This window comes from Hemitrygon akajei, chromosome 9, assembly GCF_048418815.1.
Source record: "Hemitrygon akajei chromosome 9, sHemAka1.3, whole genome shotgun sequence".
Classification (NCBI taxonomy): Eukaryota; Metazoa; Chordata; class Chondrichthyes; order Myliobatiformes; family Dasyatidae; genus Hemitrygon; species Hemitrygon akajei.
The window spans coordinates 114,513,650-114,530,781 of record NC_133132.1 but is presented as its reverse complement, the minus strand read 5'-3'; the positions used below and the strand labels follow the sequence as shown (position 1 = coordinate 114,530,781).

The 17,132-nt window shown below is 40.6% G+C and overlaps 1 protein-coding gene across 18 annotated transcripts in view; it reads left to right on the top strand.

The window, feature by feature from the left end:
• LOC140733456 (myelin transcription factor 1-like protein) overlaps positions 1 to 17,132 on the top strand; it is a 444,485-nt gene that overhangs the window by 322,024 nt on the left and 105,329 nt on the right. For all 18 annotated transcript variants that reach the window (XM_073056807.1, XM_073056806.1, XM_073056820.1 and 15 more), the window contains one exon: positions 6,334 to 6,587. In XM_073056807.1, coding sequence (XP_072912908.1) covers positions 6,334 to 6,587 — 254 coding nt within the window. The remainder of the gene's footprint in view (positions 1 to 6,333; positions 6,588 to 17,132) is intronic.

Below are 17,132 nucleotides of genomic sequence, written 5' to 3'. Positions count from 1 at the left end.
GGATCAGCATTAATGAGAGAAAAATAAGGTAAAGCAAACGTGAGAGATGTGAAAAATTGTTAATTTTTCTGATGAGAAACTTGTCAAAGTGCTATCTAAAATATTCTGCTCACTATCTACCTGATCTGCATGATGTGTAGCAGTTGACCTTAAGCTCTGATCTTGGATAACACTGTATTACTTTCTTTACAATATTTGTTTTAGAAGCAGACAGGTCCCGAAGCAAGCCCCAATGTGGAACATGGTTTTTGTTCTTCAAAACCAGCATAGTTGTGTCTTTCCATTTGACTTTTATTTTAAAAAAGGTGAACAATAAAATGACACACATAAGGATCAAGAATTAATCCTAAAAGTGAAAATTAGGTTAGCAGGAATGAAGGTGAAGGAATAAAAATACAGGCGGGTATATTGCCACCTTTAGGAATAAATGATAAAGTTTGCTCAATTCTTTTTTGAAAGAATGTGCCCATCAGAGAGAGAGTTACCTCCCTCTGAGACTCGCTGATTCTATGTTCCTGTGTGGTTAGGATCGCAATAAGCAAGTACCTTCACTGATTCTCATTTTCATCTCTCTGCTCTGAATAGTCCACACATAAAACTGTAGGTTTAATGGATCGGCTTGCCTGTAAAGCAGCTGTTTGAAGCATTAGAAGCCATACTTTTCTAACGGGCTTGTCATAATGGCTTGCATAACAAAAAGGTGGTCTTTGCTGGCAGTTGTTCAGAGATTGAACCTTGAAGCTCTGCCTCAGAACTCCACACAAGGCATTACAGGGCATGAGGGATAAATGGATACTAGGATATCTTTGCCAAGGTACTGCGGATGCAGGGAACTGCAAACTCTGCAGCCACCGAACTGCAATTTATTCACCAAAAGTTGTGATGCAGCTCTTCAGGGCATCAGTTGCAGGCAACTTTATGCTCAGCATAGTTTCAGGGTACTCGTCTGAGTGCTGGACAACCCATTCACTCTACCACCAAACCTGGCTCAAGTATATTTGGCCCATTGAAATAAGTGGGGAAAAATTGGTGACACAGGAAAGTACATTTTGAACCTTTGATTTAAGTTAGTTTAAATCTTTTTGTGTATATATGTTTCAGATTTTGACATTATGTTTATTTGGTAACCAGTTACATGAAGTTTAGCTTGTTTGTGAATGTCAAATACATTCCCAATCATTCAATTTAAACAGCAGCTCTAACAGCAGGTGAACCAAGATACAGGCCCCTATTGTTTGTCAAGGTGATCCCATAAGCTCATACACAGGCAGGCACTTCTGCTTGGAGAATCTCTGGGCACGGTGGTACTGACCTGGGTCTTTCCAATGAAGTAGAAACCACCCATCTTGTAGAAAATTCCTCCCTGGATTATACTGTGATCCAAAGAGCAGGTGACCTGGAATGTCAAGGCAGTCTGGAAATGCTGGCAAGTATACAAGCAAGATAAACGAACACAATAAACCAATTCAACTAATGGGAATATGAATACAACCTCAGGCAGAAAGATGAAAGCTGCATTCTGTAATTTACCCCATTTTTGTTTTTATTGATATATTAAAAAACAAAAATGTGGGAAATGTTGCCCTTTAAAATAAATTCAGGCCTCTGTGTAATAAAGTGAGGTATAATGTCTCATGCATTGTTAAAAGTTCACAGCATATACCTGTGCCCAGCATCAAAGATCACTCTTTTGAAGCTCGGTCACTGCAATTGTTGCTTTAAGCTGACACAGGGCCTTTTTGTTTCTCTACTATTTAGATTTCATAACCACTTACACCACATTGAACGTGAATTGGGCAACAAGCCACAAGTCACTCCTATTGTATTAGAAAACACTATAAGCAAAAGTTAAACAATAGATGCGAAAATTATAACAAGTACCCCACAAACATCTTAATTTGAATAGATTTGTTGAAAGACAACAATATAAAAGGAATATATGATGTTCCACCGCTAATTCTCTATCTTCATGAGTCTTGTGTTGCCAAAGAACTGGAACATGCTTCCTTTGACTAGCCAGGGCTACTCCCACAGAGATGGTGAATGGGCTGATCCTTATTGTGAAAGTTCTTTCTATCCATAGTGGTTCTCTCCTGCCTGCCTCTGCATTACTGAAATGTTGCCAAGATTGAAATACCAAGAGAGGCCAGAGACAAAATTGTTTCTGCACGGCACCAATCATCCAATTCTGTGACATTTCAGTAAAAAGCAAGTAGTTTACTTGAAGCGGCTTCTCCCTTCTTTGTTATCAAAATACCTTTCTTAGCAAGAGTGTAATATCTCTGATTAATCTTCCTCCATTCCAACATCTTGTTGCCCACAGTGATTTTAGAGTATATCCCCACAGTAGGGACATTACAGTTATCAGCCACATCACATACAGTAAGTAGGTTTTAACAGATTATCAATGCCCGGTGCTTTCTGTGATCCATCCCATAACTTTCCAGAGAGATTAAAGGTTCAGTTTTCATATAAATTTAGAACAGATAACTTCAACCTAATACAGCAGAAGCCTACTGTGTGTGTGTTCTTGTGTCACTATTTCAGAACCATTATTCTATTTCTCTCCTTCCTCAGTCTTCATTTCTCATCTTTCCCTTTGCTTCCTGCCCTTTCTCTTTTATTGTCTGGTCTTTTGCAGCTACCTCTTCCATTCTCATTCTCCTTTTTCTTCTCTTCCTCCTCCATGTTTTCATGTCAACCTTGTTCATCCCTCTCCGCCACACCTGCTCTCTGAATGCCCCTCTTAATTCCATCTATTGTTAATCCTCTGCCTGCTCTTTTCCCTGTCTTTCTTTCCTTTTCACTTCTGTACTGCAAAAGCCACCATCCTGCTTCCTCCCACACCACAAAAATTCAGGTTAATTGGCCACTGTAGTTCGCTCATATGCAGGTGCGAGGTAAAATTTGCAGAGGAATTGATAAAGCTGTGGGTAGAAAAGGTCAGGACTGAATTAGCATAAAATATAATGGATGATGATCAAAGCAGCCTCATTGACTCAAGGGCTTGATCTTGTGTGAGATTTCTTTCCAATTCTTCACACTCCTTTCAGACTTGCTTTAGTGGTCTGTGGGTTCCTTAGTGTTACTGTTTACAGAGGCCAACAATCAAAGCAATGAAAAGCACGTGAAATGCTTATCTTCTACAGAGACGGACAAGAATATAAAAGCAAGGTTTTCATGTAACAACTTTACTTATAAAATTGGTAAAGCCACACCTGGAATATTGTGCGCATTCTGATTACTGCACTATGGAAAGGATGTGATTGCTCTGGAAAGAGTTCAGAGGAGATTCACCAGAATGTTCTCTGGTTTGGAGCTTTTCAGTTATAAGGAAAAATTGGACTTGGTTAGTTTCGCTGGAGCAAAGGAGACAGACAGCTTTGTGATACAGGGATACAAAATGCTGAAGGCAATGGATAGGATATAAAGTGAGGTTAGGACATTCTGAGGGGATTTCCAAACCACAGAGTGGTTGGAATTTGCAATGCACATCCTAAGTAGGTGACCAAGACAGATAATCTCACAACATTTAAGAAGTATCTAGACAAGTGTGTGAATCATCAAAAGATGGCAAGCTGGGAACCAAAGGTAAAAAGCAACTAGTACAAATGAGTTCAATAATCATGGTGAGCCAAAGGACTTGTCTCCATCCTATCTGACACTGTGACTCTAAAACAGGGAAACCTCTCTCCAACCACCACCCCCCGCCCCCCCCCCCCCCGCCGCCCCCACACCAACCATCTTACAATGCTGTTTCATTCCTGGGAAACAGGTCACATCCAAATTTCCATAACATGAAGCCACGTCATCTGCATAGGCATCAAAAAACATAACTTGGGAAAAAAATCATGAGAATGATTCCTTAACCCAAATTTTTTAGTGTTGATTTGTGAATTTTATTGTGTAACCTGAATGGCCATAATGCAGCAGTTGCCTGCATAAGGACAGCTATCAATAGAATATTTCCTGAAAAAAGGCAGTAAATTCTCAGCTAATGACAATATCTGAAATTATAATATATCAAAGGCTGTGTCATTTGTCACACACATTTCCTAAAGGCACGAAGCTGTGTTATAATCCTCCTCCTTTCCTGGTACTTCCTGATGCTTTTTCTTTCCACCCTATCCCACTCATGTCTTCCCTTCCCTTCGTCCTCCTTTCTCTTCCTCATCCAATCCTTTCTTTCTCATCTTGCCCTATTTTCTCTCATCCTATCTATTCCTTGTTTTCCTTTCCCTTTCTTTCACTTCCTTTCCCAGTTGACATCTCTCCTTTTACCCCATTCATTTTCCTCTTGCCCCCTCCCTTCTTTTTCATCCTGTCTCTTTTTGCCCATTCCTTCTCATCTTTCCCTTTCTTTTATTACTTATCCTTCCCCTTCTTGCCTCATCTCTTTTCCAGCCTTTAGTGTCCATAATCTGAATTAAGATCCATTCTTCTTCATAATTGGAATTGTTAACTTCTGTATGAGCTTTTATCTGTTTATGCGACTGAACAAGTTAGCTAACTGGAGACAGATTTCATTTCCTCAGGTAAAAACTGTAGAATGGAATTTAATCAGCATGTTTCATATTTCTTCTTTCCTTAATTTCTTCTTCCCACTAACTACCTTTGATACACCTGTTTTTCAAGAACATGAGATGTAAGAAGACACAACATGCACTCAGCTACTCACTTTTATTTTTGTGAGACCATTGTTGGTTGTTGAGTGGATATGTGCACTGGAGGCTAGAGGCTTGACTGAAACTAGGCCTCAAGCTATGTCTTTTATATATATTCTCTATGAACTGCAACTGGTGATCTGGCATTCACAATGAGCTCTCCATATTGAAGGGGAATGTTGAAGATGCTTGCTTTTTGACATGCATTTAAGGTTGGGGAGGGACATGAGGCATAAAGTGGTATGAGAGACAATTATTTGACAAGGAGAGAGGTAGGTGCTTGAAATGAGTTACATTGGGTAATAGTGAAAATGGGTAGCTTGGTGGAATGTAAGAGGATTATTAGATAAACACATTACTATAAATGGCAACAAAGCATATGGATGATACACAGGAAAAGGATAGTTAGCATAATTATCATCAAGATTGGCACAACATCAAGGACTGAGTGGCCTGCGGTGCTGCACTACTCTATATTCTATATGACTCACTGGAAGAGGCTGAATTGCAGCCTGCATAGGGTGTGAGGAGGAAGCTTAAGCAGGTCTTACAGCTAGTATAGACTGGGTAGTCATCAAAGTTTTTATCAACCCAAGGGGGTAGCTCACAGTCCTCTTTTTAGCACACAAGGATACTGTTAATGGAAAATATTGATTCAGTGATGCTTCCTTTTTAAAGGCCATGAGTTCAGCCACTGAAATAAACAAAGCTTTTGAAGAAAACATGCTGGGTTTCCCTCAATCCAGGATAGGCTCTGACGAGTCTCTCATTAATACATGCCTGGTTCAAGCAACCACCAAGGTTGCCTGGAACCCCCATATGGCAGTAGATACTTCTGACCTGACCTTAGGTGGGGAGACGAGGCTAGGAAACTTGGGGTTTTCCCCGCAGGTTTGCCTTCAATGTACAACAGCCACAAATTATAAGTCATTCTCATCTTCCATAATACATGTAATTCATGTTGATGCATTTTAAAGAGGCACAGGGGTGTACAAGTGCTGGGATCTGGAACAACACAAAAACTGCAGGAGGAACTCACCAGATCTGGCTGAATCAATGGAGTGAAATGGGATGAGGGGTCCAAATGAAGGATGTTAACCTGAAAATTCAACTACCGTTGCTCTCTATAGATGCTACCTGACCTGCTGAGTTCCTCCGGCATTTTGTGTATTAATTTAGTAAATTAAGGCAATTCAATCATCAATTCTTCTCTCTTAATTCATCCATAAACATATATTTAACATGCACATTATAAAATTATTAAAATGGTTACAGGGAGGAAAACATTTGGAATTAGATGCACATAGTAAAATATAAAATGTGAAAGAGAATTTGCCATAATACTGTCTCTTGCTGCATTTTAATCTCACTGTGTTTTGATATAATGCCTGGAAACATTTACCAAACTTCTCTAATACTTTATCTGTTATCTTCCACTCTCCACTGGTTTACAGGTGTTCTTCATTTAAAACAGAAGTTTGAAAACCTTCAGTAAGAGACTGGAGTAAGGATTTGTAGGTGAACACGTAATGTGTTCTACACTAGAATCCCAGAATGTTTTTAAGGGCTTAATTTATGTTGAAAAGAAACAATACAAAATCTGGTTGCTGACATTTAGTTAATGGAATAATTAGTGGTCATGTGTTCCTTTTATTTCTTGTTGTTACAGCAAAGCGATTTTGTAAGAACTCCAGTTCAGCCAGCAGCACGACGAGCAGCTATGCGCCCAGCAGCAGCAGCAGCAGTAGTGTCAGCTGTGGTGGCGGCAGCAGTGCCAGCAGCACCTCGAGCAAGAGCAGCTTCGATTACACGCATGACATGGAGGCAGCACACATGGCAGCCACAGCTATTCTGAACTTGTCCACCAGGTGTCGAGAGATGCCTCAGAACCTCTCAACCAAGCCTCAGGATCTATGTGCCAGGGTAAGTGATGTCCTTCCCAAAAATATCCTCCAGTGTTGTTAGCAATCCATGGCTCCACTATCCACAATGCGATGTGTGTGCACATATACAGGCCTAAGCACAAAGAAAACCCAGATAACATTGAAGATCATCCAATGGCCTCAGTTTAGAGGCTGCCTCAGTGGAAGTTTTACAATCGATCTTTATACTAGGAACCTGGGCTTCTAGCAACGATTTTAATGTAGAAAGTATTGAATGAAAATAGCTTTCATTCTGATTCACTTCTGACAAACACCTTGAGTTAGTGAGTGGAGCAAAGAAAAGCTGCAGTTTGAGATGTATTTACAATGCCTACAAGAAGTATTCACCCCCCCCCCCCCCGGAAGTTTTCATGTTTTATTGTTTTACAACATTGAGTCACAATGGATTTAATTTGGCTTTTTCACCATCTCCTGCTTTTTGGCACAGAGAATTCTTGATTCCTAATATTGCATAACAATTTGCTTCTCAATTTTCATCCTGATTGGATTACATTCTCCTCCTCATGATACCCATCACAGTGAATATACTTTTCTCTGACTCTCCAGTACCTTACAAGTAGTGTTTATATGGAATCTTTTTATAGTACGTGGGTGTTATTGGTAAGGCTGCCATTATTGCCCACCAATAATTGTCCTTTGGAACCTAGTATTGAGATGCTTTTTGAAAGGTTGTAGTCTGAAGGATAATGGTATTGGATGGGAAGCTCCAGGATTTTAACGCAGTCTGACCTCAGTAGATGGGATGACGTTGGAGTCAATTATTTAGGATAAAATCTCAGGGTTCTTGAAGACACATGACAAAATAGGTTGTAGTCAGCATGCTTTCCTCAAGGAAAAATCTTGCCTGACAAGTCTGTTAGAGTTCTTTGAAGAAATAACAGAGGATAGACAAAGGAGAACCGGTTGATGTTGTGTACTTGGATTTTCAGGAGGCCTTTAGCAAAGTGCCACACTTGTGGCTGCTGAGGAAGCTATGAACCCATGGTATCAGAGGGAAGATTCTAGCATGGATAAAGTAGTGGCTGATTGGCAGGAGGCAAAGAGTGGCAATAAAGGGGGCTTTTTTTCTGGTTGGCTGCTGGTGACCAGTGGTGTTCCACAGGGGTCTGTGTTGGGTCGATTCTTTTTAAGTTATATGTCAATGATTTGGATGATGGAATGGGTGGCTTTATTACAAAGGTTGCAGATGATATTAAAGTAGGTGGAGGGGCAGGTAGTTTTGAGGAAGTAGTGAGGCTACAGCAGGACAGACAAATTAGGAGAATGTGTAAAGAAATGGTGGATGGAGTAGTATTAGGTAGTGCATTGTCATGCATTTTGGTAGAAGAAATAAAAGGGTTGACTATTTTCGAAATGGAGAGAAAATACAAAAAACTGTGACACAAAAGGACATGGGTACTTGTGCAGGATTCCATAATGGTTAGTTTCAGATTGAATCTGTGGTGAAGGTGGCAAATACGATGTTAACATTAATTTCAAGAGGACTAGAATAGAAAAGCAAGGATATACCCGTGAGGCTTTATAGCACTGATGAGGCCTCACTTTAAGTATTGTGTCCAGTTTTGGGCTCGTTATCTTAGAAAGGATGTGCTGAAACTAGAGAGAGTTCAAAAGAAGTTCACAAAATGATTCTAGGATGGAAGGGCTTGTCATATGAAGAGCGTTTGATGGCTCTGGACCTGTATTCACTGGAATTCAGAAGAATGAATGGTGACCTCATTAAAACATATCAAATGATGAAAGTCCTTCATAGAGTGAATGTGGCGAGGATGCTTCCTATGGTGGGTGAGTCTAAGACCAGAGGATACAGCCTCAGAATAGAGGGGCATCCTTTTAGAAAAGAGATGAGGAGGAATTTCTTTAGTCAGGGACTGGTGAATCTGTGGAATTCTTTGCTACAGGCAGCTGTGGAGTCCTTATATATATTTAAGAGAGAGGTTGATAGATTCTTGTTTGGTCAGGGCATGAAGGGACATGTGGAGAAGACAGGATGTTGGAGCTTAGAGGAAAATTGGATCAGCCATGATGAAATGGCGGAGCAGACTCTTTGGGCCAAATGGCTCCTGAATCTCATTTTCTTATGGTTTTATAATGATGAATGAACTACAATGTATTGCCAAGTCAGGACTGTCACAACTAAAAACATAAATTACAGATGGTGATATTCCTATGAATCTGCTGAATATGCTCTTCTTTATGGTAGAGTTTGCAAATCTGAGGAGTACTTTTCAAGTAATCTTGTTAAGATACAAGTTGATTTCATGGATGAGACACATCAATTATGTGAAAGTAATAAAGAGAATGAATGTTCATGTTGGAGGGAGGGTCATCATTCAAGGGAGCAGTCTTAACTTGGACAGTATTGAAATTTTTGAGTGTTGTTGGGCCTTATACTATCCAGTCTGAAGCAAAGTATTCTATCACACTCTAACTTGTGTGTTGGAAATTGTGTAAAGTCCCTAGGGTATTTGCAAGTGAATCATTTGCCACAGAATACCCAATTTGTGATCTGTTCTTGTAACTACAGTTTATATGAAGATCAGTTAAGATACTTGCGTTGACCCCCGCAATATTGATGGTAGGAATTAAGATGCTGTTGAATATCAAAGAAATGCTGCTGGATTCTCTCTTGTGAAAATGTTTATTGTCTGTCAGTTTTGTGTAATGAATGTTACTTGCTACTTAACAGTTGATACCAGAATGTTGTCCAGGACTTGTGTGAAAGCATAGATTGCTTAATTTTTTGAGGAGTTATGAATGGAACTGAACATTGTCCAGTCATCGGTGAAGATTATGGTGGAAGCAATGTCGATGATGATGCTGTTGCAGATATTTGAACTTAGCAGACAGTCCAGATGAAATTCTTCAACAATGTTTCTGGGATAGGAATATTAACCTGCAATTGCCACATCTGATTTCCTTTGTGCAAGATCTGACACACCCTCTTGAGAGCAGTCTCCCTGATTTCCTTAATTATCTACTTTATTAGGACAACTTCGTACCAAATTCTGTTCTTATATTAAATATAAGAACAGAAATATAGTCACTCTATCCTGGGCTTGAACTTTCATGCCCTTGCATGGACCAAGGTGGCTTTGAGGTCTGGGGCTAAGAAGTAACAGCAGTACCAAAATAAGTGATGGATGAGATTGGCAAGTGAATACAAACGAGTCGAATAGTGTACTGCTTCTCTTTTCCACTTTATGGCAACTTATTCAATGTTAATGACCCCATTATTCACCTGTTTGATGATTGATGGATTTGTCTGCTTTTGTAGATATTTCACACATGATCAACTTTTCAGGTTGCCAAGAAAATAAAGGTATTTTACAATGGTTGTAGTCAACAAAACATAATTTCCCATCATTTGAGCATCAGCCTGCCCAAGATGGCTTTTGGTACAAAACTAAGTTTCGAGTAGTCTTTTTACTTGGATTCTACCTGTCCTTGCTTCCTTATGTGCCCAGTTTCTAGGAATTTGGATGTACTTTCTTTTTATTGCCCAGGGCCTAGAACAGATTATTTCATGTAGAAGACTCACACTGCCATAGCTCTGCTTCTGAACTGTTTATTTCCCATTGGATCTCCTTAGTTCCAACTGTACACTTACTGCCCTTCCTAACGCCAGATGTGTCACTTGCAAACATGCATACAGAGTTTTCCAATCCAAGCCGTTAGTAAACAGAGTAAAAGATCTGAGGCATCTGAACTCACGAGCACCATGTCACAATGGTGTAATAAAACCAGCGTATCCTGATCCTGGACTTACTCAATAAATTGGGCAGTATCTCCGGATTAAAAAGACATTTTAAGTTAATACTTAGAAATATAATAAATGTTAGAGTGCAGAGCAATGTAAGATAAGATATTTGGAGTGGTTGTATAAAAATATAGTGAAAAGCAGGAAAGATAATGAAAATGGTGATAGTACAAGGGAAAAAGTAAGTAACAGAACCAGAAAGGAAGCAACAGATGCATAAATGAGAGAAGCAGCATTGTTTTCTAAAATTGTTGAATCCATTGTTGAATGAAAGGTGAACAAGTGTCACTTGAATTTGTGTTGAACTTGACTGGAACATCCTGGAGGCAAGGATCAAGGCAGAAATGTGACGGATGAGGAATAGAAATGACAGAAAGCTCAGAGTTACACTTGTGGAATAACTGGAGACATTCTGCAAAGTAGTCATGCAGTCTGAATTTAGTTTCCCCAGTGCAGAGGGGGCCACATTTAAAGCAGAGAATGCTAAATTGGAAGAAATACAAATAAGTTACCGTTTCACTTTGGGAAAGATATAAAGTCCCTGGATAATATGAAAGTAGGAGGCAAAAGTGTAAAGGAAATTGATGTAGGAAGGAATTAGGCTTTGCGAATGATTGGGGAATGAACCAGTATATCATGAAGAAATGATCCCTTTGGAATGCTGAAAGAAAATGGAGGGAAGAAATGTCCTGTTCAGGGACAATGCTGAAAGTGTTCTAAGTTCAATCAATAATTTGTTGAAATAAGAGCATGAAAACTGAAAACAGGAGAAGGTTCTAGTAAGGAGCAGAAAGAGTAGAAGTAGAAATCCAGGAAATGCAACAGACTTGTTTAAGGGCTATGTTTAACATCATGGATGATAATTTATGCTTCAAGGTATAGGTTGAAATCAATTGTATTGCAATGTATATTAATTGATAGCTTATGACCATGAGGAGAAATGGGCTAAAAATTCTATATCTGAATGCACGAAGTGTCAGAAATAAGGCGGATGAGCTTGAAGCCCAGGTGCGAATGGGTAACTATGATGTTGTTGGGATAACGGAGACATGGCTGCAGGGAGATCAGACCTGGGAAATGAATGTACAAGGGTATACGTGCTATTGTAGGGACAGAAATGTGGGCAGAGGGGGTGGGGTGGCCCTGTTGGTGAGGAATGAGATTCAGTCCTTTGCAAGGGGGGACATAGGGTCAGGAGAAGTAGAGTCTGTGTGGATAGAACTGAGGAACAGTAAGGGCAAAAGGACCCAAATGGGTGTTGTCTACAGGCCACCAAACAGTAGCATGGATATTGGGTGCAAGTTGAATAGGGAGTTAACATTGGCATGTGGCAAAGGTAATGTTGCAGTAGTTATGGGGGATTTCAACATGCAGGTGAACTGGGAGAATCAGGTTGGTGCTGGACCACAGGATAGGGAGTTTGTAGAGTGCCTACGGGATGCATTCTTGGAACAGCTTGTACGAGAGCCGACCAGGGACAAGGCTATTCTGGATTTAGTGTTGTGTAATGAACAGGATTTGATAAGCAATCTCGCAGTAAAGGAGTCATTAGGAGGTAGTGATCACAATATGATAAGCTTTTATCTGCAATTTGAAAAGGATAAGGGCAGCTCGGAGGTGTCAGTGTTGCAGATGAACAGGGGAAACTATGGAGCCATGAGGGAGGAGCTGGCCAAAGTTGACTGGACGGATAGCCTAGCAGAAAAGACAGTGGAACAGCAATGGCAGGTATTCTTGGGAATAATGCACAAGGTACAAAATCAGTTTATCCCCCAGAGAAGGAAGGATTCAAAGGGGGGAAAGGGGCCACAGTGGTTGACAAAGGAAGTCAGAGATTGCATAGCATTAAAAAAAAGGAAGTATGACAGAGCTAAGGTGAGTGGGAGGACAGATGATTGGGAAGTGTTTAAGGAACAACAGAACTTAACTAAAAAGACAATACGGGGAGAAAAAATGAGGTACGAACGCAAGCTAGCCAGGAATATAAAGGAAGATAGCAAAAGCTTTTTTAGGTATGTGAAGAGTAAGAAAATAGTTAAGAACAACGTTGGGCCCTTGAAGAATGAATTGGGTGAAATTGTTATGGGAAACAGAGAAATGGCAGAAGAATTTAATGAGTACTTTAGATCTGTTTTTACTAAGGAAGACACAAGCAATCTCCCAGATGTATGGATGGGCCAAGGACATAGGGTAACAGAGGAAATGAAACAGATTGACATTTGGAAGGAAACGGTGATGAGAAGACTGATGGGACTGAAGGCTGACAAATCCCCAGGTCCAGATGGTCTGCACCCTAGGGTACTAAAGGAGGTGGCCCTGGAAATTGCGGATACATTGGTAATCATTTTCCAATGTTCCTTAGATTCAGGATCAGTCCCTGAGGATTGGAGAATGGCTAATGTTATCCCACTTTTTAAGAAAGGAGGGAGGGAGAAAACAGAGAACTATCGACCTGTCAGCCTGACATCGGTGGTGGGAAAGATGCTAGAGTCCATTATTAAGGATGAAATAGTGGCATATCTAGATAGCAGGGATAGGATTGGGCCGAGCCAGCATGGATTTACCAAGGGTAAATCATGCTTGACTAATCTGTTGGAGTTTTTCAAGGATGTAACCAGGAAGTTAGATGGGGGAGATCCAGTGGATGTAGTGTACCTCGATTTTCAGAAGGCATTTAATAAGGTCCCACATAGAAGATTGGTGGGTAAAATCAAAGCTCAGGGCATCGGGGGGAAGGCATTGACATGGATAGAAAACTGGTTGGCAGATAGAAAGCAAAGGGTAGCGGTGAATAGGTGTTTCTCGGAATGGCAGGTGGTGACTAGTGGGGTGCCACAGGGCTCGGTATTGGGACCACAGCTGTTTACCATTTACGTTAACGAGTTGGATGAAGGCATAGAAAATAACATCAGCAAATTTGCTGATGATACTAAGCTGGGTGGCAGTGTGACATGTGATGAGGACGTTAGGAGAATTCAGGGTGACTTGAATAGGCTGGGTGAGTGGGCAGATACTTGGCAGATGGCGTTTAATGTAAATAAGTGTGAGGTTATCCACTTTGGGAGTAAGAACAGGAAGGCAGATTATTATCTGAACGGTGTAGAGTTGGGTAAGGGAGAAATACAAAGAGATCTCGGAGTCCTTGTTCATCAGTCACTGAAGGTGAATGAGCAAGTGCAGCAGGCAGTGAAGAAGGATAATGGAATGTTGGCCTTTATTACAAAGGGAATTGAGTACAAGAGCAAGGAAATCCTCTTGCAGTTGTACAGAGCCCTGGTGAGACCACACCTGGAGTATTGTGTACAGTTTTGGTCTCCAGGGTTAAGGAAGGACATCCTGGCTGTAGAGGAAGTGCAGCGTAGATTCATGAGGTTAATTCCTGGGATGTCTGGACTGTCTTACGCAGAGAGGTTAGAGAGACTGGGCTTGTACATGCTGGAATTAAGGAGATTGAGAGGGGATCTGATTGCAACATATAAGATTATTAAGGGATTGGAGAAGATAGAGGCAGGAAATATGTTCCAGATGCTGGGAGAGTCCAGTACCAGAGGGCATGGTTTGAGAATAAGGGGTAGGTCATTTAGGACAGAGTTAAGGAAAAACTTCTTCTCCCAGAGAGTTGTGGGGGTCTGGAATGCACTGCCTCGGAAGGTAGTGGAGGCCAGTTCTCTGGATGCTTTCAAGAAGGAGCAAGATAGGTATCTTACGGATAGGGGAATCAAGGGATATGGGGACAAGGCAGGAACCGGGTATTGATAGTAATTGATCAGCCATGATCTCAAAATGGCGGTGCAAGCTCGAAGGGCCGAATGGTCTACTTCTGCACCTATTGTCTATTGTCTATTGACATAGGAGCATAATTAGGCCATTCAGCCCATCGTGTCTGCTCCACCATTCCAACATGGCTGTTTTGTTATCCCTCTCAACCCCATTCTCCTGCCTTCTCCCAGTCATCTTTGCTTCCCTGACTAATCAAGAACCAATCAACTTCTGCTTTAAACGTATCCAATGACTTGGTCTCCACAATAATCTGTGGCAATGAGTTCCACAGTTTCACTACCCTCTGTCTAAAGAAATTCCTCATCATCTCTGTTCTAAATGGATGTCACTCTATTCTGAGGCCTAGATTCACCCACTATAGTAAGCATTCTCTCCATACCCACTTTATCAAGGCCTTTCAATATTCAATAGGTTTCAATGAGAGGTTGTAACCTCCCTTGTAAACTCCAGCAAGTACAGGGCCAGAGCCATAAAATGTTCCTCATGCATTAACCTTTTCCTTCATGGGATCTTCCTCATTAACCTACTCTGGACCCTCTTCAATGTCAGCACATCTTTTCTTAGATGAGGGGCCCAAAACTGCTCACCTTACTCCGTGTGGTCTGACCAATGCCTTTTAAACCACAGCATTACATCTTTACTCTTATCTTCAAGTTCTTTCAAAATGATTGCTGACATTGCATTTTCTTTCCCTACTACAAACTTAACCTACAAGTTAACCTTTAGGGAATCCTACACAAGGACCCCCAAGTACCTTTGCACCTCTGATTTTTGAATCTTCTTCCCATTTAGAAAATAGTCCATACTTTTATTACCTCTACTGCAGTGCATAACCATACACTTCTCTAAACTATATTCCATCTGCTACCTCCTTCCCATACTCCCAAACTGACTAGGTAGACTCTCTGCTTCCTCAACACTACCTGCCCCTTCATATAACCTGCAAACGCGGCCAGATGGTCATCAATTCTTTCATCCAAATCACTGAAATATAATGAGAATAGCAGCGGTTCCAACAGTGACTCCTGAGGAACATCACTAGTCAATGGCAGCCAACCAGCAAAGGTCCCATTTATTTCCATTCTTTGCCTGCCAGTCAGCGAATCTTCTATCCATGCTAGTACCTTTCCAATAATACCATGGGCTTTTATCTTGTTAAACAGCCTAGTGTGTAGGACTTGTCAAAGGCCTTCTGAAAATCCAAGTAAACAACATCCACTGACTCGCCTTTGTCTATCCTACTTGTTATTCCGTCAAAGAACTCCAACAGATTTACCAGGCAAGATTTTTCCTCAAGGAAACCATGCTGACATGCAGTCTATTTCTCAAGTGCTTTAAAGTTCTACAAAACCCCATCCTTAATAATAGACTCCAACATCTTCGCTACCAGTGAAGACAAGCTAACTGACCTGTAATTTCCTTTCTTCTGCCTCCGTCACTTTTTAAAGAGTGGAGTAACATTTGTAATTTTCCGTACCTCTGGAACCATTCCAGAAACTAGTGATTCTTGGAATATCATTACTAATACCTCCACAATCTCTTCAGCTTCCTCTTTCAGAGATACCTGGGATATAGACTATCTGGTCCAGTCGACAAATCTACCTTCAGACCTTTCAGCTTCCCAAGCACCTTATCCTTAGTAATTGCAACTACACACACTTCTGCCCCCGATACTCTTGAATTTCTGTCATACTGCTAGAGTCTTTCACATTGAAGACTAATGCAAAATATTCATTAAGTTCACCTGCCATTTCTTTATCCTCCATTACTACCTCTCCAGCATCATTCTTCAGCAGTCCAATATCCACTCTCAGCTCTCTTCTACTCTTTATATATCTGAAAAATCTTTTGTTACCGTCTTTTATATTATTGGCTGATGACATTCATATCTAATGTTTTCTCTCTTTATTACTTTTTTAGTTGCTTTCTGTTGGGTTTTAAAAACTTTTCAATCCTTCAACTTCCCACATTTTTTTGATATATTATATGCCCTCACTTTTCCTTTTATACTGTCTTTGACTTCCCTTGTCAGCCACAGTTGTGTCATCCTCCCTTTAGAATAATTCTTCATCTCTGAGATGTATCTGCATTGCACCTTCCAAAACTTCAGCCATTGCTGTTCTGCTATTATCCCTGCTAGTGCCCCCTTGCAATCAGCTTTAATCAGCTCCTTTCTCATGCCTCTGCAACTTCCTCTACTGCACTATAATATTGATACTTCTGACATATTGATACAGCTTCTCATTCTCAAACTGCATGGTGAATTCTATCGTATCATGATCACTGTCTCCTAAGGGTTCCTTTGCCTTAAACTCTCTAATCAAATCTGGTTTACTACACAACACCCAATGCAGTATTGCCTTTCCACTAGTTAGCTCTAAAAAGCCATCTCATAGGCATTCTAGAAATTCACTCTCTTAGGATCCAACACCAACCTGATTTTCCCAATTTACCTGCATATTAAAATCCCCCATGACTATTGAAACATTGCCCTTCTTACATACCTTGCCGATCTCCCATTGTAATTTATATCCCACATCCTGGCTACTGTTTGGAGACTTGTATATAATTCCCATCAGTGTCATTTTACCCTGGCATTTTCTTAACTCTACCCAGAAGGATTCTATAGCTTCTAATCCTACATTACCTCATTCTAAGGATTTGATTTCATATTTTGCCAACAGAGCCAGCACACCCCTCAGCCTACCCGCCTGTTCCTTTGATACAATGTGTATCCTTGAATGTTAAGCTCCTTATTATGATGTTCTTTTCGCCACGATTCAGTGATGCTGAGAATGTCATACCTGCCAATCTCGAACTGCCACTACATTATCATCAACCTTCAGACCTCTATTCATCATCCTTTTGGATTTTGCTTCCATAGTACACTTCAATTCATCTCACAAACTGCAATTTTGCCCTATCATCTGCCTGTCCTTCCTTACAGACTCACTGCACACTGCATCTACTTGCATACTGCCCCAT